Source organism: Molossus molossus, unplaced genomic scaffold, assembly GCF_014108415.1.
Source record: "Molossus molossus isolate mMolMol1 unplaced genomic scaffold, mMolMol1.p scaffold_m16_p_21, whole genome shotgun sequence".
Taxonomy (NCBI): domain Eukaryota; kingdom Metazoa; phylum Chordata; class Mammalia; order Chiroptera; family Molossidae; genus Molossus; species Molossus molossus.
In genome coordinates, this window is record NW_023425357.1 from 15,726,176 (window position 1) to 15,748,555 (window position 22,380).

At 52.4% G+C, this 22,380-nt stretch overlaps 1 protein-coding gene across 1 annotated transcript; it reads right to left on the reverse strand.

Annotated features, from left to right (window-relative positions):
* Positions 1-10,103: 10,103 nt before the first annotated feature.
* MAG (myelin associated glycoprotein) lies at positions 10,104-21,277 on the reverse strand. Its single transcript, XM_036274762.1, has 9 exons — positions 21,226-21,277; positions 20,689-21,057; positions 19,212-19,508; positions 18,875-19,132; positions 17,477-17,737; positions 12,770-13,057; positions 12,326-12,422; positions 11,503-11,602; positions 10,104-10,551 (listed from the first exon to the last, which is right to left on the reverse strand). The coding sequence occupies exons 1-9, from the start codon at positions 21,269-21,271 to the stop codon at positions 10,387-10,389; spliced, it is 1,881 nt and encodes a 626-aa protein (XP_036130655.1). The 5' UTR covers positions 21,272-21,277; the 3' UTR covers positions 10,104-10,386.
* Between the last annotated feature and the right edge of the window lie 1,103 nt (positions 21,278-22,380).

The window sequence follows — 22,380 nt, forward strand, 5'->3', positions numbered from 1 at the left end:
CTTCTGCTCGGCTGCCGCCCACCTGAGCTGAGGTTGTCCGCTCCCCTTCAGGGAGCAGGCTGGAGTGGAGACGGAGGTGAATGGGGAAGAAAGGGGCTTGGAGTTCCGGCAGCAGTAAGAACCCAGCCCTGCCCAGGGGAGGGGGCTGGAGCCCTTTCCTCCCTGAGAATGAATGATGAGGCTGCTGCCCCAGCCCTGGGCCTCAGGACAGGGTCACCTCAGCCAGGAGCGACCTGGGAGGTTGGTGAGAGGTCTGTGTTGTCCTGACCCTGGCCTGGTGCTGAATGTCCCCCCTCCTGCACCGGGTGGCTTGTCTCTCCCAACAGATAGGACAGGAGACCTGCTCACCTCTCTCCCAACCTGGCTAGACCTCATCCTGTGCGTCTGTGCTCATCACTCTGAGACAATGGGTTCTGACTCTGCTCCAGGTTAGATGTGTCCCAAGGAAGGGGGGAGGTGCCGTCAGCATTTCCTGACCTTGAACATGGCCAGAGTAGAGCACACAGGTTCACTGAGCGTGCTTCTGCTTTTTTCGGCCTCGAGGGAGGGGCCAGTCACCTTGGGATCCTCTCTGCCACCCCTCCAGCGTCAGCAAGCCCCATCGGCTCCTCCTCCGAAATAGGTCCTGACCCTGTCCCCTCAGCCATCCCCTCTCTCCTGGACAGCTGCCATGGCCTCCTAAGCCGTCTGTCTGCGTCTGTTGATCACCTGTGCCCACTGTCCACACAGCTGCCAGCAGGGTCTCTGAAAACCGAAAGCCCCTCCATAACACTCCTCTGTGTGAAATTCTCCAGCAGCTCCCCAAATGTCACGGAGTAAAAGCCTGAGTCTGGACAGTGGCCTACACGGCCCTCTGTGGCCGGGTTCCCGTGGACAACCACCCGGCTCCATCACTGTGATCCAGGCGTGCCGTGACCCGTGAGCACAGCGAGTACATCCCCACCACAGGCCTTTGCACCGGATCCTGCCTTTACCTGGACCCACAGTCCCCGTGAATCGACAGAACTCCCTTCCCTCTCTCCTTTCCCAGCTCTGCTCAAATGATCTCTCTAGAACAGCAGCCCTGCACGGCCCTCTGTCCTGTCTGACCAACACCTGCTTATCTGATCCTCCCTTCCACCGAATGACAGCTCCCTGAGGTCAGAGCGCTTCTTCTTGGTCACTGCCGTGTCCCTAGAGACCAGCATTGGCCTAGCACACAGTATGTGCTCAGCAAACATGGTGACAGAGCCCTGGCCGGTTTGGCTCAGCGGTTAGAGCGTCGGCCCGCAGACCAGAGAGTCCCGGGTTTGGTTCCCACTAAGGGCACGTACCTCGGTTGCAGTTTGTCCCCGGCCCTGTTGGGGTCATGTGGGTGGCAACCACTCGATGTGTCTCTCTTACATCCATGTTTCTCTCTCTCTCTTCCTCCCTCTCTCCCTCCTGCTCTGTCTCAAGATACAGGCAAAAATGTCCTCAGGTGAGGATAAAAAAAACCAAAAACATGTTGACAGAACAGAGAGGACGAATTCTGGGGGCAGGGGAGCAGAGGAGGGTCCAGGGGCGGGTGCTGTGTGGCACCTGAACCCCAGACCCACGGTGCGTCATCACTGACTGTCCGTCTCTGCGTCAGAACACCTCATCATTGCCCAAAGCTCTCGGACCTCCAGGACTTCGTCCTGTCTAAGAACCTTTTTTATTTTTATGTCATGCATTTCTTTAAATCAATTCAATTGATTGATTTGTTTTTTAACTTAGCCTTTTCCTAAGCTTTTATAGAAAAAAAAATCACTACTTTGGTATGCTGGTTTTCTTCTGTTCTGACAAATACTAAATAAAACATAAATATTAACGGCGGTCACTCCCAACCCTTCCTCGAATCACCTGCCTGGCCTGGTGCTGGGGTGTACCTAGAGGCAGCACGGGGTTACTCAGAGTCCCTCACTATTGACATTGCTCTGCCTCTCGGGGCAAAGTCCTTCCGGGCATTCCTGCCAGGCCAGACCTGCTGGAGCCAGGGTCTGTTGTCAGGGGACAGGTGTGTCAGGGCGAGGCCCTGCGTGGGCAAGAGACCTGGTCAGAACCCCCGCTGTGGCTGCCGTGAAGCCCCTCTGTTCTCTGCCTCATCTCACACCGCCCGGCCGCTCGGTTCAGCTCCTGGAACTTTGCCAAACACGTTCCCACGTGAGGCCTCCACGCAGGGTGTTCCCGGGTCGCTCTGAAAGTGCACTTTGCGCTGGCCTGAGGAGCAGGTGTCGCGGAGGGCAGTCAGGCGACCTGTCCCATGTCCTTCTCCCTGCAACACTGCCGGTCCTGCGGGGACAGGGCCTGGGTAGGCCGAAGGGCGGGGGCCCTCCCCACGGCTCCCAACCTGCCACCAGGCACCCCGTCCCTGCTCTGTGGAGGGACAGAGCAGCCTCCTTCGGTCACCTCGCCTCCCAACTTGGCTTGGTTTTCCCTGCGTCTAGACCTTGACGTTGGCCCCGGCTGTCTCCTCTGCTCCTCAAAACCGAAGGAGTGCCGCCCGGGGACCGTGAATTTGGCACAGCCCCGCTCTCTTCCCAGGGCTCCCTGAGCCCTTCGGGCCTGGGGGGCTCCTGTGGCTTCTCACCCAAAGGGCAGTGGACCAGTGGTAGGGGCCTGGACCCAGGAGCCAGGGCTCTGGGTTCAAATCAGAGCTGCCCAGTCGCCCCCTGGTGGACCCCAAAGAAGTGATGTAACTTCTCTGAGCCTCAGCCCCTCCAAGCACTGCCGGCCTCATCAACCCAGAGCGCCGGGCCACCCCGGAGAGCTTCATTCCCGCAGTCTGTGATGGGGCCTGGAAACTGCCTTCTGAATGAGTGACCCGGTGATGCTGTTGCTGCTGGTGCAGGGACCATAGTTGTCATAGTTGTTACGGGAGGTACATGGAGGTGAATTAATGTCAATCAGATAGAATCATGTGGCACGAAGTAAGCGCTCGACACCCGTCAGTTATCAATACCACGTATACCGGAGGATCCAGCCCTCTTCATTTACTTTCTTGTTTATTTATCTTTTTGAAAAGAACTTTATATTTTTCTATCTCAGTTTACATTCAGTATTACTTTGTATTAGTCTCAGGTGCATAGCACATATGCTGCAGGCAATCACATATGCTGCAAAGTATTTCCTCCAATATTCCCGGTACCCACCTGGCACCAGGCATAGTTATTACAGTATTATTGACTATATTCCCTATGCTGTGCTTTAAATCCCAGGACTATTTTGTAACTACCAATTTATATTTCGTTTTTATTTTTTAATTTTTTTATCCTCACTCGAGGACATTTTTTTGCATTTATCTTTAGTTAGAGCAGGAGGGAGAGAGGGAGAAAGAGAGAGAGAGAAACATCGATGTGAGAGAGACACATCGACTGGTTGTCACCCGCACGACCCCAACCAGGGCCGGGGATGAACCACAACCGAGGTATGTGCCCTTAGTGGGAACCGAACCCGGGACTCTCTGGTCCGAGGGCTGACACTCTAACCGCTGAGCCAAACTGGCCAGGGCCCAATTTATATTTCTTAATCCCGTCACATTTTTCACCCAGTCCACCATGCACCCCTCCTCTCTGGCCACCATCAGTTTGTTCTCTGTATCTGAGTCTGTTTTTGTTTTCCTTGTTTCTTCAAATTCTTCTTTAAATTCCACATATGAGTGAAATGATACGGTATACGTCTTTCTGTGACTGACTTATTTCACTTAGCATCCTCTATGTCTATCCATGCTGTTGCAAAGGGTAAGGTTTTATTCTTTTTTATGGCGGAGTAATATTCCATTGTTTATATGCATTGCATATATATACCATAACTTTTTTATTCATTCGTCTATTGATGGGCACTTGGGTTGCTTCCATAGCTTGGCTATTGTAAAAAAAAAAATGCTGCAATGTACATTAAGGTGAATATATTCTTTTGAATTAGTGTTTTGGGTTTCTTTGGATATATACCCCGAAGTGGGATCACTGGATCATAAGGCAGTTCCATTTTTAATTTTTTGAGGTAACTCCATATTGCTTTCCACAGTGGCTGCACCGATCGGCATTTCTACCAACAGTTGTTTGTTGATTTATTGATGTTAGCCATTCTGACAGGCATGAGGTGATATCTCATTGTAGTTTTACTCTGCATTTCTCTGACAATCAGTGACGTTGAGCATCTTTTTATGTCTATTGGCCATCTGTATGTCCTCCTTGAAGAAATGTCTATTCGGTCCAATGCCCATTTTTGAATTGGATTGTTTGGGGGTTTTTGGTGTTGAGTTGTATGAGTTCTTTATAAATTTTGGGTGTTACCCCTTATCAAATGTATCTTTGACTAATATGATCTCTCATTCAGTAGGTTGTCTTTTCATTTTGTTGATGGTTTACTTTGCTGGGCAAAAACTTTTTAGGTTGATGTAGTCCCATTGTTTATTTTTTTTATTCTCTTTCCCTTGCCTGAGGGGATATATCAGAAAAAAATATTGCTAAGAGAAACGTCAGAGGTTTTAGTACCTATGTTTTCTTCTAGGAGTTTTGTGGTTTCAAGTCTTACATTTCGGTCTTTAATCCACTTTGAGTTCATTCTTGCATATGGTGTAAGAAGGTGGTCTAGTTTCATTTTTCTGCATGTATCTGTCCAATTTTCTGAACACCATTTATTGAATAGACTGTATTTACCCCACTGTATGTTCTTGCCTCTTTTGTCAAATAGTAATTGACCATATAGGCATGGGTTTATTTCTGGGATCCCTATTCTGTTACAATGGTCTATATGTCTGTTTTTATACCAATACCATGCTGTTTTGAATACTATCGCCTTGTAGTATAGTTTGATATCAGGTAGTGTGATACCTCAAACTTTGTTCTTTTGTCTCGAGATTGCTGTGGGTATTTGGGGTCTTTTGGGGTCCATATACATTTTTGGATTATTTGTTCTAGTTCTGTGAAATATGCCATCAGCACTTTGATAGAAATTGTGTTGACTCTATAGATTGTTCTGGGTAGTGTGGATATTTTAATGATGTTAGATCTTCCTAACCATGAACACAATATATGCTTTCATTTCTTTGTATCTTCTTCAATTTCTTTCTTCAGTGTCTTATACAGGTCTTTTTTATTTTAATCCTCACCCAAGGATATGTTTATTGATTTGGGAGGAGGGTGAGAGAAATATTGATTGGTTGCCAATGAGGGATTGAACCTGCAACCTTTTGGTGTATGAGACAATCAACGTAACCATCCGGCTGGGGCAATGAGTACATCTTTTACCTTCTTGGTTAAATTTATTCCTAAGTGAAATTATTTTCTTAGTTTCCCTTTCTGAGAGTTTATTATTGGTGTATAAAAATACAACCAATTTCTGGATATTTATTTTGTCTCCTGCTACTTTACTAATTTAATTTTATTTTTCAGTTCTGGTAGTTCTTTCTTTCTTTCTTTCTTTCTTTCTTTCTTTTTCTTTTTTTTTTTTAATGGAATCTTTAGATTTCTTTACATACAGTATCATGTCATCTGCAAATAAAGACAGTTTTATTTTTTCCTTTCTAATTTAGATGTCTTTTATTTCTTCTTCTTGTCTGATTGCTGTGTTGAGGACTTTCAGTACTATGTTGAATATGAGCAGTGAAAATGGACATCCCTATCTTATTCCTGTCCTTAAGAGAAACATTTTAGTTTTTCGCTGTTGAGTATCAAGTTGGCTGCAGGTTTGTCATATATGGACTTTATTACATTGAAGCGTGTTCCTTCTATTCCTACTTTTGCTGAGAGTTTTTATCATAAATGGGTGCTGGAGTTTGTCAGATGCTTTTTCTGCATCTATTGATATTATCATATGATTTTTATCCTTCATTTTGTTTATGTGCTGTATCACATTGATTGATTTGCAAATATTGTATCAACTTTGCATCCCAAGAATAAATTCCACTTGATCATTATAGTATATGATCTTTTTAATGTATTGCTGATTTCGGTTTACTAATATTTTGTTGAGGATTTTTGCATCTATGTTTATCAAGGATATTGGCCTATAATTTTCTTTCTTTGTAGTGTGTCTGGTTTTGGAATTGTCATATAGTTGTTCATAATATTTTCTTATAATACTTTGTATTTCTGTGGTATCAGTTGTTATTTCTCTTTCATTTCTGATGTTATTTATATGGGTCCTTTCTCTTTGTTTCTTGATGAGTCTGCTTAGAAGTTTATCAGTCTTGTTTATCTTTTCAAAGGACCAGATCTTGGTTTTGTTGATCTTTTGTATTGTTTTTGTTAGACTCCTTTTTATTTATTTCCACTCTGATCTTTATTACTTCCTTCCTTCTACTTACTTTGAGCTTTGCTTGTTGTTCTTTTTCCAGCTCCTTTGGGTGTAAGTTTAGATTGTTTGACTTTTTCTTGCTTCTTAAGGTAGGCCTGTAATGTTATAAATTGCCCTCTTAGGACTGCTTTTGCTGTGTCCAATAGATTTTGTGTTGTTTTGTTTTCATTTGTTTCAAGGTATCTTTTGATTTCTTCCTTGATTTCATTGTTAGTTCATTCATTGTTTAGTAACATGTGATTTAGCCCCCATGTGTTTTCTGATTTTTAGGTTTTTTCTCTTGCAATCAATTTTGAGTTTCATACTATTGTGGTTGGAGAAGATGCTTGATGTGATTTTAATCTTCCTCAACTTATTGAGACTTGTTTTGTGTTCTAACATGTTGTCTATTCCTGAAAATGTTCCATGTGCACTTGAAAAGAATGTGTATTTTGTTGCTTTGGGAAGAAATACTCTGAAAGTATTAATTAAATCCATCTGGTCTACTGTGTCATTTAAAGCCGCTCTTTCCTTGTTGATTTTTTGTGTGGATGATCTATCTAATGATGTCAATGATGTGTTAAAATCCCCTACTATGACTTTATTACTGTCGATTTCTCCTTTTATGTCCATCAATATTTGCTTTGTATATTTAGGTGCTCCTATGTTGAGTGCATAAATGTTTACACCCTCTATCCTCTTGTTGGGTTGATCCGTTTGTCATTATGTACTGTCTTTCTTTGTCTCCTATTATAGCCTTTGTTTTAAAGTCTATTTTGTCTGATGTAAGTAATAACACCCTGGCTCCTTTTTTGCTTCCATTTGCATAAAATGTCTTTTTTTCATCCCTTTACTTTCAGTCTGTTTGTATCTTTTATTCTGAGGTGGGTCTCTTGTAGACAGCATATATCTGAGTCTTGCTTTCTTGTCCATTCAGCTACCCTACATCTTTTTATTAGAGCACTTAATTCATTTACAATTAAAGTGGTTATTGATAAGTATGCATGTATTGTCATTTTGTTCTTTATTACTATGTTTATTGTTTTTTCTTTCTTCTTAAAAAAGTCTCTTTAACATTTCTTATAAAACTGGTTTGATGATAATGAACTCCTTTAGCTTCTTTTTGTCTGGGAAACTCTTTATCTGTCCTTTGAATCTAAATGACAGCTTTGCTGGGTAAAGTAAATTTGGTTGTAGGTTCTTGCTTTTCATCACTTTGAATATTTTGTGCCAGTCTCTTCTGGCCTGAAATGTTTCTGTCAAGTAATCAGCTGTCAGTCTTATGTGAGCTCCCTTGTAGGCAACTGTTTTTCCCTTGATGCTTTTAAGATACTCTCTTTGTCTTTAACCTTTGCCATTTTAATTATGATGTGTCTTGGTGTGGACCTCTTTGAATTCATCTTGTTTTGGGACTCTGCACTTCCTGGACTTGTGTGTGGTTTTTCCTTTACCAAGATAGAAAAGTTTTCAGTCACTATTTCTTCAACTAGGTTTTCAGTCCCTTGCTCTCTCTCTCTTCTCCTTCTGGTACCCCTATGATATGAATGCTGTTATGCTTGATGTTGTCCCAGTGGTCCATTAAACTATCCTCATTTTTAAAATTCTTTGTTTTTTCTGCTCTGATTTGGTGTTTTCTGCTACCTTGTCTTCTAAATCACTGACTATTTACTGCTTCATCTTACCTGCTATTGATTCCTTCTAGAGTATTCTTCACTTCAGATATCGTATTCTTCATTTCTTACTTGTTCTTTTTTATGGTTTCTATTTTTTTTATGCTTGCTATCTCTTTGTTTAAGTTCTCACTGAGTTCATCCATTCTTACCCTAAGTTCTTTGAATATCATTATAACCACTGTTTTGAAATCTGTATCAGGCTAACTGCTTGCCTCCATTTCATTTAGTTTTTTTTTTTTTTTTTCCTGGGGATTTATCCTCTTCTTTCATTGGGGCATATTTCTTTGTCTCCCCATTTTGGCTGCCTCTCTGTATTTGTTTTTGTGTATTAGGTAGATCTGCTATGTATCCCAGTCTTGGCATGGTAGTGTTATGTAGCAGGTGTCTTCTGGGCTTGGTGGTGGAGTCTCCCTGATCACCTACACTAGGTGCTCTAGGAACCTTGTGTGGGTTATGTGAGCCCTCCTCTTGTAGTCGAGTCTTGATTGCTGTTGGCCCATCCGTGGGTTGGGTTGACCTTCAGCCTGGCTGACTATGAGGATTGACCCTGACCACAATGTATGAGCTGTTGTGAAGGGCCTGACTCCCCATAGCAGAATTCACCCCCAGCACGGTGGTGCCTGCCAAGATCTTCCTTCCAGTGTGCTGCTTGTGGAGCTAATTGGGTCATGCTCTGATGTGGTCTGAAGCCTGCCACTAGGTGTGTTGTTTCTGGAGCCCTTGGAAGGGATTCTGGTGCAGGTCAATTCCAGGTGTTCCTGTGATCAGCTCTGAGCTACCTGTTTGGAGCTACAAAGAAATCCAGTTTGTGGTTGCCTCTGCTTGGCCTGGGTGCACCTGGGAGGGGCCAAACTGCATATCAAGACCAGCTTCCATTAGCATCAAACTAGTTATCAAAGGACCCAAGACACCTGAGATCAAAGATTCGTCTCCACCTGCAGGCTGCCTGTTAAGTTCACTCACTGAAAGAGCCTCTGGCAGTACATAAGTCTCATAACCAGGGAGGGACAAGTGGTGTTCACCAGGTTCATGCAGATTCAAACTCAGCACCAGTGCTGGGTCTGAGGCCACTGATCAAATGTCTCAGGGTACACCAAGGCCAGCCCTAACCTGCTAGGGGTCTGCGGACTTTGTGGTTAGGCAGAGTCTCAGGGAGTCATCAGTGTGAGGCCAGCAGAGTTCATCGCGCCCAAACAGACCAAGGTTTAGCCATGTGAAGGGAGGGTTCTACACCAGAACAGTAGTGCTGCTTGGGCTTGTGAGGGGAAATGGCCCCTCCCTGGAGCCACACAATTCAGTCTGTCCATGAGTCTGCCCAAACCTCCGCAAGGGTCTTCCAAGAGAGTCTGGACCACAGGCCCAGGCTATCCACAGCCAGCTGACAATTTTGCAAAGTGCAACCTCAACAGGGCGGGGCCCCTGGGAAGTCAGAGGGAGGGTGGGGCTAGTCAATCTCTTGCCAGGGTGCCACTCAGGGTCTGTCCCTCTTTAAATTCTTAACATGTATTATAGAAAAATAAGAAGTCTGGGTCCAGAGCCTAGTCACACCATTTCCTTGAATCAAATGGGAATACAGTTTGAAGATGGAAGTTGCAGAGTGAGGCATGAATGTGAAGGATAGCAGTCAAACGAACACAGGCTCATGTAAAGACCGGGGTCCCTCTAACCTGCAGGGCACAGGAGGGCGTGCCAGTGAGTGAGTGAAGCCAGCTAGGTATGAGACAACAGGGAATGGTGGGGACTGCGGCACACGGGGAGCCCACCCCCCTTCGAGGGGCAGCCACCTTCTCTGTCTGTGAGTCGCAGCTGTGGCCAGGTGCTGGCTGGGGCACTGACTGTGGCAGAGGCAGGAATGAGGGTTGTTATGTGAAATTAACCAGAAGTTAAACAACAGATTTGACTTCTGGGCCAGATCCAGGCCACAGCTCAGAGTGGGAACAACTTAATGGCGGTTGTCCTGGGCTCCGGGCTGGAATCCCCGGGCCTTGCCCACACAGAGGGCCCCGCAGAGGCAAAGGAGGGGGATGGGAGTCTCCCCTAAGGACACGTTAGAGAGCATCAGGATCTAGACAGGCATTGGCATTGGGGCATTTATTTCATGTCCCTTCAGTACAGACCCTGGGGCCAGGTGTAGGGAAGGAGACGGGGGCAGGGAGGGGGGGTAGCAATAAATAACACGGACAGACGACACTCCCCTCCAGACAGATGAGGGTAAAGGAGGTTAGAGGGGAGCCACACTGTGAGGGCGAGGGGCTGGCAGGGTGGGGGCAGCTGGGAAGGACAGGGAGGCCAGGCCCCAGACCACACTGTCACCTGCCCCGTCCCTTTCCTGCCTCAGCCCCCACTACTTGTGGGAGGGAGGGAGCCCGCAGCCAGTGGGGGCCAGTGAGGGTCCTGAGGGGCGGTGGTGGCTCCGTAAGGCTGCCCAGCTCCCTCACTTGACACGGATTTCAGCGTACTCGGCCAGCTCCTCCGTCAGGGTGTAGCTGTCCTTGGTGGGTCGCTTTCCCAGGTCCGAGTGGGAAAAGCTCAGGTCCAGCTCTGGGTGCTCCCCGCGAAGGCCCAGGAGCCTCCTCTCAGATCCCAGGCGCCTCTCACTCTGTGAAGGGAACCAACCCATTAGAAGGGTCCTGCCTCTTACAGATGCAAAGGCTGGAGTTGCTCACACCTTCACGGCTCCAGAGTGGAGTCCCAAAGCCCCACGTAAGCCTCTCTTCTCAAGGCACCCCCAGCCCAGCCGGCCCCCGACTGCCCAGGTCCCACTCCGGGGCCTTTGCCCATGCTGACCCCCCTTCGCCTGAAAGTGGCCTACAAACAGAGGAACCTGGGGGGCACCCCGTTCCATCTCTAGCACCTTCCAGAGAGAGCCAGCTGGTCGGTCCCACCTTTCCTACTGTTTGTACATGCCTGACTCCACACGTCCTTCCCCTGTGTTTGGGTCTGCTGTGGTCCCCCCTCAATCTTGGTGATCCTGTAGGTGTCACTTTGACTTCTCCTTCATGCTTTCTAACCACCCCCCCATCTCCCCCCGCCCCACCCAAGCCTTTGGACAGAAACACAGAACAGCGGCCACAGACAGACAGAAGGGAGCAGTGGTGAGACAGACTAGACCAGGCCAGGACTGCTGGGCAGGGCAGACTTAACCGGGGACCATCCTGGACTCCTGACAGGGACACACACACATGAATGACAGCCCCAAGGCCCACCGAGGGCCCAGAGGCAGGTACACTGAGCCCCCCACTGAACCTACCTCCTGGGGCGTTCATTCCAGGGTAGAGACCTCTCTGGACTATTGGAGAAGGAAATGCGGTCATGGACCCAGACGAGGGCTTCCCTTGGGCTTGAGCCCCACAGTCCCCTTCACAGCCTCAGCCTCAGTGCCCTTCCCAGCCCAGGTCCCAGCCAGCCCTCCGCACTTCCTCCTTTTCCTTCCTACGGGGCATGGCCCTTGGCCTGGGCCCCTTGGCCTCCCAGGCTCCTCCCAAGCCCCCCGTGTTCCTGACATTGAGGTTCTCCAACCAGCCTGGAGCAGCAGGGTTCCGGTGCTCACCTCATACTTCTCCGGTGCCCCAGAGATGCGGAAGTCACTGCTGAACAAGACCGGGGGGTTGTCCCCTGCCGAGAAGCTGGGGCTCTCTGTCACGTTCTTTCTGCAGGGCAGGACAAGGCAGCCCCAGTGAGACTCCCAGGCCTCCCTCTCCCCTCCCTTTTTGTACCTTAGACTACCTTAGGAATGTGGCCCAAGGGACCCCAGAACTGTTCCCACTCATCTCTCTAAGATGGTGCAGACGGGCTCTTCCCGGCCACCACTGGCCGTCTCCCCTGCTCCGTGGCTGAGAGCGCACCGCCTAGCCCTTGGTCTCTGCCACTTTTCAGGGCCCCAGCCTGGCTTCTCTGGATTCTCTTCACATGCTCTGGGCCTGTGGGTCCCTCTGGCTGCCAAGAGGTGGAGCAGGGAGATGCGTTCATTTCAGGAGAGCCGCACGGAAGAAAAAGTAGCAGCGCAGTGTGGCGGGTGGGTGCGTTCGGGGCTGGGGAGCGTTTTTTTGTCGCCACAGATGTGTGTAGTCATTGTCGCTTCTGGAACCAACCGTAGAACCAACCGTAGCTGCAAGCCAGGGGAAGCTGGCTTTCCCATCGCGCGTCAGCAGGGCAGGGGTCACAGCAGAGCAGCAGGAGACGGGGGGAGACTGCTTGGCGGGCACTGGCACCTGCCGCCCTCCGGTGGCTCGCGTCAGCAGGACCTTCCTCTTCCGTGCCGCTGAGCGTTCTCAGAGCAGAGTCCGCCTTTCCACGGACACACAAGGGCGCCCTCCCTTGCCTAGCCTGGGCCTCCCGCCCCACCGTGGAGTCTCCCCGCCCCCGGCACTCACTTTCTGCGTGTCTGGGTGATGTAGCAGACAATGGCAATCAGGATGGCAAAGGCGACCACGGCCCCCACGGGCCCGATCTTGGCCCACATCAGGCGGTCTGAGGACAGAGGAAACCCAGGTGTCCTCAGGGCTGCTGGTGGGGGCGAAGGACCGGGATTCTCAGCGGATGGACTGGGACCTTGGAGATGGTGGAGAATATCTGCACAGCTGGCTGGCCTGAGGGCCTGGTGGGGGCGGGGTCCGGTCCAGTCCAGTATAAGCAAACTCAGGGCAGCCTCCCTTACTGACCAGAAGGGCCTCTTTACCACTTGATCAACCAGTGTAGCCTGACCCGTGCTCGGTGGCTGGTGGTCAGTCAGCCTTGGTGAGAGGAGCCTGGATCCAGGAGGAGCCCCCCCCCCCCCCCCGTCCCTGTGGCTCCCAGCCCCAGGCCACACCACTCACGGGCTCCCTGGAAGGGCAGCTCCAGGCTCTTGGTTCCGTAGAGGTTGCGGGTGGTGCAGATGACCCGCGGCGGGACCTGGGCCTGTCCCCGCAGCGTGAGGATGCTGGTGAGCAGGAGGCCACTGCGCTCCGAGTACACGAACTCCCGCTCCGTCTCGTTCACCGTCACGTTGCGGGAGGGCAGCTCGAAGGCCACGGAGGGCTCCGGGTTGGATTTCACCACGCACAGGCACTGCACCGTGTCTCGGGCGGCTGCGCAGTGGGACTCCAGAAGGATCACGGGGGCAACTGAAGGGGCAAAGCCAAGACTGAGTGGGCTGGAGACGGCCAGAAGCCCGTGCTCCTTGGCTGAGGGCCAGGAGCAGGGGTGGCTGTCACAGAGGTACCTGCGTTTCCCACTTTGCACCGTCTCTAACCTGGTTTGTTGGTTTGGTTTTTTTTGTTTGTTTGTTTGTTTTTTATCCTCACCCAAGGATATTTTTCCATTTTTCTTTAGACAGATTAGGAGGGAGGGAGAGAGACAGACAGAGAGAGAAACACCCATGCAAGAGAGACACACCGACTGGTTGCCTCCTGCGCAACCCCGACCAGGGCCAAGGATGAACAGCAACCGAGGTACGTGCCTTGAGCAGGATCGAACCCCGGTCTCATTGGTCCGTGGGCCGACACTCTAACCACTGAGCCAAACCGGCCAGGGCTAACTTGGTTCATCGTGTAAAACATACATCACATCATGGCACTCCCTGCTCCAACCTACCCTCCAATCACTCTGCGTCACTTAAATAACATCCAACTCCTTTGCCTTGGTCTGCAAGACCTTGTGAGACCTAGCTGTACTCTGAGCTCCTTTTCTTACCCGGAAAGGCTCATTCCTTTCCAGTCCCACCGGCCTCCTTGCTGTGTCTCCAGGGTCTGGAGCGTCTTCCCACCCAGGTGTCTGTTTCTCCCTCAGCGGGGAACACTCCCCGAATGTACCTTCCCAACTCACTCCCTCGTCCCTGAAGGTTCTACTCAGACACTCTCTCCTTCTCCGACCTCGCTTCACTGACATCACTCATGTCCACTAAACTTTCTGCCCAGCACTTGTTCTACCCATGTTATATAGTGACACTTGTCTCGGTCCGTCAAGGCAGGCTCTCATTCTGTCCCCACTCTGTCGCCCACACTTAACGCCTGCCTTCCATGTAGCAGGGCTCTGGGAAGACTTGTGGGGGGAGCTATTGAATTCTGCCCGCTCCCCTTTCGGCCCTGTTGACTCCCCAGAGCCCCTGGCACTCTGACCCTCCCTCCCTCACGGGACCCCCAGCACCCGCCACTGGTACCAAGCACCATGCTCCACCCAAGGTCATTCTGTTGGGCTGTGCTTTGCGGCCACTTGTATTTTTACATTTTGGTACAGGTAGGATCACTCTCTTTCATTTTACAAAATATGAAATTATAATAGAACTTTGAATGTTGCTGTTTAAAACTATATTCTCTTGCCCAGACGGTGTGGCTCACTGGTTGAGTGTCGACCCATGCACCAGGAGGTCACCAGTTCAATTCCCCATCAGGACACATGCCCAGGTTGTGGGCCCGATCCCCAGTGGGGGGCATGCAGGAGGCGGCCAATCGATGTTCTCTCTCATCGATGTTTCTGTCTCTCTCTCCCTCTCCCTTCCTCTCTCTCTAAAAATCAATGAAGAAAAAAAAAATTTTTTTAACTATTCTCTTTTCCTCCTGGAGAGCCCAGCCCTCCCCTCTGTCACTCTAGCCTGAGTTCTGGGTCTCAGTTCTGACCCAAACCCACTTCCACACAGGCAAAAGACCCTCGGCTCCCCGACCTCACTCATTTTCAATTTCCAATTAAAAACAAAAAACATGCAGGTGACAGTGATGGGCCAGGACTTCTTCACGTGACCAGATGTATCCATAAGAGAGATGATTCTAATTGGAACCTCAATGCGTACACGTATCTAAGTCTAGCTCATTAAAAGCTATGTACCCCAATTCCGTTAGGCAGGCATACGCCATGCTTGCTGTAGTGTTAACAGATTAACACACCACAGAGTACATCAGTTATGACAAACCTGAACGGACCGAGATTACATTTTCCTAAGACCTTTTTGTTCAAGACAGCACCGCTGGTGTCCCGGACCGATGTCTGCCCCGGCTGCCGCGGGAACGCCCTGCGGGAACGTCCTCAGCATTTTTGAAGCTTTGCAGGCAGCCTGAGAGACCTCTGCCACCCCAGTTGACACTGGACAAACCCCAAGTAGCCATCCACTGGCTGCTGGCCCCGATCAGGCCCTCAGCGTCCCTGAGCCTCCAACATGGACCGCTCATCTCTGAAAACGGGGGTAATGGTCCTTAACTCACAAGGGGGTGACAGGAACTCCTGAGAGAGACACACAGTGCGCTGTAAAGGCTGACATGAACATCCACTCAGGACTCACGATTAGAAACACAGAATCTTTCCAGCAGAGGGAGCACCTGAGCAAAGCCTCGGCTTCCGAATGCAGGGCAGACATCCAGCCCCGAGTCCAAAGGAAAGGTGAGTGGGAAAGATGAGGAAATCGAAGACTTATGGGACTCGTAGGAAGTGTCAGGCTCTGTGCGCACACACCATGATTTCCTGCGTCTTCACACCCATCTTTGAAGTGAGATAGTGTTATCCCACTAAATTGTTTCAGAGGAAATAATTTAGGCTCAGCAAAGGTGAGGTTACTTGTCTGAGAACGTGCAGCAAGACCGAGAGAGTGTTAGTACATTGCCCAGGTTGGTTCAGCACTTGACACCAGTAGCACCTCAGTCTCCTTCTCTTAAACTGGTTTGGGGTGAAGAACGGTCCCCTCCCCCAATCACATTACGGTAAGAACGAAATAGGTCAATACGCGCATAGAGCTCAGGCTTGTCGCTTGCGTTTTGCAAGCACTCTGTAAGGTGAGAGCCTCCTGCAGTGCCCACACCATGCTGGGCTCTTGGGGTGGGCAGGTCAGACAGGGAGCCCCGAGCCAGGAACACCGTCAGTGAGCACTAAAGCCAGGGGCCAGGTGACATCAGTGAGGGATGGAGCTGAGGCTGCACTCCCGGAGGGAAAGCACTGTGATGCCCAGGGAGACGCAGGGGGCGCTTAGCAGGTGGGCGGGCTTGGGGAGCCGGCATAGCTGCTCAAGCAGCGGAGGGAAAGGCTTTCTATTCCAGATCTGTTTGTTTTCGAAATAAGCCAGAGGAAATGAGTCCTTGGGTGCTAAGACCTGCGGGGGAGGTGAAGCAGCCAGAAGTTTAACAGCTGGGGAGACAGGAGAATTCTGACCTTCATTGCTACTTAGTGAAGGATGAACGGTAACACCTGCTTCCCAGGGCCACCAGGGGGCTCAGCAAAATCATCTGCAGAGGGTTCATCATGACCCAGAGCAGGCCCTTCATGACCATTTGCTGCAACCACTCTTCCTATGTGGGTCTGTGACTGACAGTGTCCGTAAGATGGTTTTACTTGTATCCTCAGTGGCTACTGTCAGATTCTCAGAGGGTTCTGCCTGGGGTGTGACAGGGAAAAGGGTGCAGCGGAGGGGGAAGCCGGGCCCAGGAGGGCGCACATGAAGAAGACAGCACCACGCAACCCATACGCAGTGATCACGTGGGATGCTGCGAGCAACCGGAGACAGGAGGGCATGTGGCCAAAGAAGAAAGGTTCGTGAAGGAGCGGATGGCCACACAGAATACACACGGAATACTGAGTATGGACTGCGCAATGTCTTCCGGCAAGCGTACGTGCTGGGGACCCTTATACGTGCTGGGGACCCTTCTAAGTGGAGTCACTGAGGCTGGGAGTAGTGAAGTGCTGGAGGTCAGGTTGGAGCTGAGGGGGAGGCAGGAGGAATGGAAATATGAAGGTGACATTCCGGAGGAAGTTGCTGGAGGAGGGGGAGTCAACACTGTGACTTGGGAGCCACAACCCAGAATGGTGGCCAGGGTGGGCGTGGGGGTGGGGGTGCGGCTGTCCATAGAGGATGCCAGGAGAGGCACTAGCTGGCAGGGGAATAATTTCTGGGTACATCTCTGTTAATAAGCTTGGAATCCTCCTGGCCCTATCCCCTCCCACACAGCCCTTTGCACGTAGCAACTGCTAGACCACTGGCTGTGTGCTGGTGTAATGTAGGATGAGGCCGACTTTGGGCAGTACAGGGGAGTGGGACCAGACCACCTGGATTTGAATCTTAACATTTGGCCATTTTCTAGCTGTGTGACCTTGGCATAACCTCTCTGGGCCTCAGCTTCCTTCTCTAGAAACCAGGGGCAGTACTAGAACCTCCCTCATAGGCATGTCATAAGGATGAAATGAGTGGGTCCCTCTACAGAGCTTCCAACGATGCCTGGTACATAGCAATGCTCCGCAAGCGTTAGATGCCGTGGTTATTATTTTAGTTTATGCAAAGGGGCAGTGGCCACAGGATCCAGAATCTCCCTGGTTAAGAGCCTCCAGGATGTGGAGACAGTGTTCTCAGGGGGCACTTGTGCTAATTGCTGTGGATCCCACGTCCCTGCCAACCCCATCCTCATCTACTGGTGCAAAGCTGAGCCTTGGTTGGTGCAAAGCTGAGCCTTGGTTGGGATGCGTGGGTACATCCAGTTCCCCAGCTGTCCCCTCTTGAACCATCTGCCTCAGGTGGAAGGGAGACACGAGTCCACCAGCTCTCAGCCGGGGAAGGGGAGTGGGGTACTCACACTCCACGGACAGGTTGAAGGCGGTGGCCCTCTGGCCATACTGGTTCTCGGCCACACACCAGTACTCTCCATCGTCCTCAGGTGTGACAGCAGGCAGCTCCAGCTGCAGCTCGCTCTCATAGATGACGGTGGCCAGGATCTGCTTCTCCTTGAAGATGGTGAGAATAGGATCCGGGTTGCTCTGTGTGGAGCACAGGATAGAGACGGTCTCCCCCTCCACAGCTACCACTGTCCCGTTCACCGTCGGCTTCCAGGGTGCATCTGGGGGGCAGGACAGGGGGCCGACGGTCAGAAGCCAGGAGGTGCCTCTTCTGCCAGCTAACTTCCACCTCTAAATGTGACCCCAGACATCCCCAGCCAAGCACACCAGCTCAGGGTGGCTCGGGCACCCCCAGGCCGGGCTGTCCTGTTTCCATGGCCAGGGGCTCTGCGGCCAGAATGCTTGTGTTTGAATCCAGGCCTTGCTCCTTCCAGCTGTGTGGGGACCCATCTCCTAACCTCTCTGGGCCTCATTTTTTTAATCTGGAAAATGGGCTTCATAACAGTCCCAACTTCGCTGGGGCGATTGAGAACTTAGGTGACAGGCGCTGTCCTTGCCTGAGTGAGGCAGACGAAGATCCCTGCCCATGTGGGTAGATGCTACGTAAGCAAATAAAATACATCATAGGCAACTTGGGGGTAAGCGCGTCAGAGAAAAACAAAGGCAGGGATGGGAAATCGGGGTGGTTACTGTTTTAACCAGGATGGTGAGGGAAGGCTTCAGTGCGAGAGAAGGAGGTGGGAGGAGCCAGCCTCTGGGATGAGGGGGGGCATGTGAGTAAGTCGGAAACTGCTGAGTAAATGTTGGCTGTGGTTGTCATTATTATTATCCCCAGCCCTGGCATTTTGCCTCAATAAGTATTTGTGAATGAATAAATGAATGAATGACCTCTCTTGGGTTCCTAGCTAAGAATGTTGTCTGGCTAGCCCCCTCCTCTGGGACCCCATAATGTACAGGTGCACACGGGCTGGGTGAGGCCCGGGTCCCCCCAAACCCTCCCATTAGAGCTGCAATGGGACTCATTTTAAAATGCAGATTTCTAGGGCCAGGCCCTGATCTACTCCCAGATCAGCCAGGGCGGCCCCAGGGGACGGAATATAAGCGGCTTCCCTGGGTGACAGGGACCACATCTGACTTCTGCTCTTGTCCTAGGGACGAGAGTGGTGCGGAGCAGGTGTTCACTAGATATCTGGGCAAAGAAGGAAGGCACGCCTGACCCACAACCCTCCTCTCCACCTTCCCTCCGCCGCAGCTCTGTCCCGGGCCAGCCCAGCCCGGCCCTGGCGAAGCTCCTATCCCTGCACCCCTCCTCCGCAGGGCCAGGGCCGGGCGGGTGTGCGCTCAGGGCCTTCGCTCACACATGACGCTGAGCCCCACGGTGCGGTTGTCCTGGCCGTAGGAATTCTCTGCCAGGCAGGCGTAGATGCCGTCCTCCCCGGGGGTCACCTCGTCCAGCTCCAGGAGCAGGCTCTCGGCCACCGCCTCCCGCAGCACCGTGCCGTCCCGCATCCAGGTCAGCAGCGGCAGCGGGTTGCTGTCAGCCCCACAGAGCAGGCTGACGTGGGAGCCCTCGATGGCCTCCACCGAAGAGTTCATCTCCACTATCACAGGAGGGTCTGAGGCCGGAGACACGGCGGGTCAGAGGGCAGGTGCCCAGTGCCCCACCCCCGCCCCCCGGGCCACACCCAGGCTCACACTTGATGTCCAGACTGGCGTAGCCCTCAAACTGCAGGGAGGTGTTGGGGAAGGCGGCCTGGCAGCCCAGGCGGTGGCCGTTGGCCTCCCTGGTGGGCATGAAGTGCAGCAGCAGCACCTGCACCCACGTGCCCTCGTCCTCACGCAGCCGACCCAGCACCGTGGGCTCCCCCAGCCCATCGTGGCCCAGCCAGCTCAGCTCTGGGCGCAGCTCTGGGCAGTTGTCAGGGACCATGCAGCTGACCTCCACTTCCGTGCCTGCCACCACCTCCAGGGGGACCACGATGTTGGGGGTGTCTACATGGGTGGGGAGAAGGAGCATGAGGAAGCAGGCCTCCCCACCTTGACCACCTCTAATCCCGGTCCCTGGTCCCCTCCCCTTGGATACAGAATTCCCTTAAACCTCCTCCTCCCTGCCTGGTTACATCCAACCCTGGATGGACGACTAATGACAGGGACAGCGTATTGGTCTGAGTGGTTTACAGGGCTGAGCTTGGCAGTCCTCCCAGCCATGCTAGCTGGTGGGTCACACTGCTTTGCTCATCCTGCAGTTGAAGACACGGAGGCCCTGGCTGGTGAAACTGAGCTTTAAACCCTGCCCCTCTCTGACGCGTCATCTGCAGCATATCCCTTCAGAAACCTGTCCCCTCCCCCACGTGTGGCTTTGTTTACTTCTGTGTGTGTGTGTGGTGGGGGCGTCTCTTTCTGCATGGGGGCTGTGATCTGCCTCCTCTTCCAGGCTGCATGCTGATGGGGAGCCTTAAAGGAGAGCCCCAGGCTGTAGGGCTTCTCGGAAACTAGGCAGCAGTAGCGCCCGAAATCCTGCAGTGGGCCCTACTATGACGGTCAGACCCGGCCCAGAGCTGCATTTTATTTGGCCTAAATTTAGGCATTAAAATAGATCGGTGCATCAGCAGCCAACGTTTAGGAATTTGGAGACGACAGGAAAACACAGTTCTGGTGTCTTTCAGCCTCAGACCGCCTGTCAGAAACGGCTCTGCGCTCTCGCCAGCACCAGTTACAGGCTGGGCGCCATGTGCCAGGCACCTCTCTGAGCATCTGACAACCACTCACCACTGAGCTTTAAGTGCTGCTCGTATCCCTGTTACAGAAGAGGAAACCAAGGCTCAGAGAAGTTGGGTAACTTGCGCACACTTGCCCAGCGAATGCAGGGATCAAGGGGCCTTAGCCCTAATCCCCGGGGCCCACCGCCTTTCCCCAGGTGTTTCTAGAAGAGTAGGAATACTCCTTTCCCTCTGAGGACAGCAAGACTGCTTGCCCCCGAACCCCCATTCACCCCCACCCTCCCCCAACTTTGCTCATTTCTGTCATCTGCCTGGTCCGTGCAGGCCCTGGGCTTGGCACCTCCCAGCCCAACATACAAGTCCCTGGATCTGGGCTGGGGGGACTTCCTGCTGCACCCGAGTCCGCCCCAGGGATGCCCGTGCCCACGCTGGAGCAGCTCGCGGGGACTCACTGATGATGTCCAGGACGCTGTGCTCCGAGAAGGTGTACTGGTTGTAGCCCCCTAAGTCCCCGCGGAAGTAGTACTTGCCGCGGAGCTCGGGGCTGAGGCTGCTGAGCAGGAGGGTGCAGTTGCGCAGGCCCAGGTCCCCCAGGAGGCGGCTGCGGCCCTGGAAGCTCTCGTGGACCACTTGGGTGCGTGACTTGAAGACCACTGGGGGGTAGTTTTTCGGATAGGGGCTATTGAAGTACCAGACACCGTGCACAACGGCAGGTCGCAGCTCGTCGGGGAAGTCAAAGCGGCAGGGGATGGCGACACACGTGCCCTCGAAGGCCGAGATGGAGGAGGGCATCCAGGCACCCCAGTGACCCCCTCGAGAGGCTACGGGTGAGGAGGACTCTGAGGCCACGGCCATGTCCTGGCCGCATCACCTCCCCCCACTCTCATCACCTTCCAGCCTGAGGGAGCCGGGGACCCACGGAAACAGCCCCAGCCCGCTTGGGGCCAAGGCCCAGGGCCCCCGGCCCCTCCACACTCCCCGGCCGTTACCTGCAATCATAATCCAAAACATGGGCAGCGCTGTGAGGAAGATCATTCTGTACAGCGAGGAGTGGCGGCTGGAGAAGGGAGCGGAGGGTAAATGTTAGGGGGAGTGAACCGCGGTTCCATTCGGCTTCAGGAGGGGGCTTGGTCAGACAGGAGGCGCTGCAGCTGTTAACGTTTGTCATTGCAAACATTTGTATGGCACTGGGCAGGCACCACACGTCAGGGCTCTACTCTGCTATATTCATTCACTTGTTCTCTTTGAGGTAGGTGCGGTTACTATCCTCATTGTATAGCTGAGGTCCAGAGAGGTTCAGTAGCTTGTCCTCGGCCACACCGCTGGTAAGTGACAACTAGGACAAGCTCTGTCTCCCTGGCTCCAGGTTTGCAGACTTAACCACCCAGCTGTCCTGTCTCTACGTGGTAGTGAGATGCTGCCAGTGATCATTTTCACCACTGTGCCCCTGGGGATGCCCAGGAAGGAATGGCAGAGCCGGAGGCTGGCAGAAGAGGGAGCCAGGAGGAGGGAGCCCTGCCCCTCACCTCAGTCTCCCTGAGTTGGAATGTCTTCGGGTCCCACTGGAAGGTGTCAGCCAGCCAGCCAGCCTGGAATAAGAGCCAGACAGGTGCACGGGGCAGGGGCCTGTGCACCCCTGTCCCTCTCTTTCAGTGTCTGTTATGAGTGGCTGCCTGTTCTAAGGCTGCCCGTGGATGCTCAGGACCCTCCCACACAGCCTGGGAGCTACTCTATATGTAGGGTCACCCCCAGCCCCCTCAAACTGTCATGGAAAACTATGGGGAAGGAGAGGGGAGTGACAGAGCATTGTGGGGGGAGCGGGATGTGGTGAGTGGGGTGAGGCCTGGGGGTGGTAGGCAGGGACCCAGTGCCATCAATGACCGGGTTTCACAGCATCAGCATTCCCGACATGCCGTGTGAATTCCTGCCGCCCGCTCCCACCCCACAGCCGGCCCTGCTGCCCCACCCTCAGCAGAGGCCAGTGCCCAGCACAAAAGGGCCCTGTTCCCTCAGGGGGGTGCTGCGGCTGGAGGGACTCCTGGGGTAGGTGGGGTGAGAGATGAGTCTAGCACTCCTGGGCTCTACGTGGGGCCAGGAAGGACCTGGGGTTGGGAGGTAGGGAGACCCTGGCACCCGGCTGCTCG

Excerpts from the sequence above, each read along its gene's own strand:
- MAG (XM_036274762.1), bottom strand. The coding sequence starts at position 21,271 with ATGATCTTCCTCACAGCGCTGCCCATGTTTTGGATTATGATTGCAG. Across the intron at positions 21,058-21,225 it reads GTTTTGGATTATGATTGCAG|CCTCTCGAGGGGGTCACTGG; the intron begins GTAACGGCCGGG and ends CCTCACCCGTAG. Across the intron at positions 10,552-11,502 it reads GGGCACCGGAGAAGTATGAG|AGTGAGAGGCGCCTGGGATC; the intron begins GTGAGCACCGGA and ends TTCCCTTCACAG.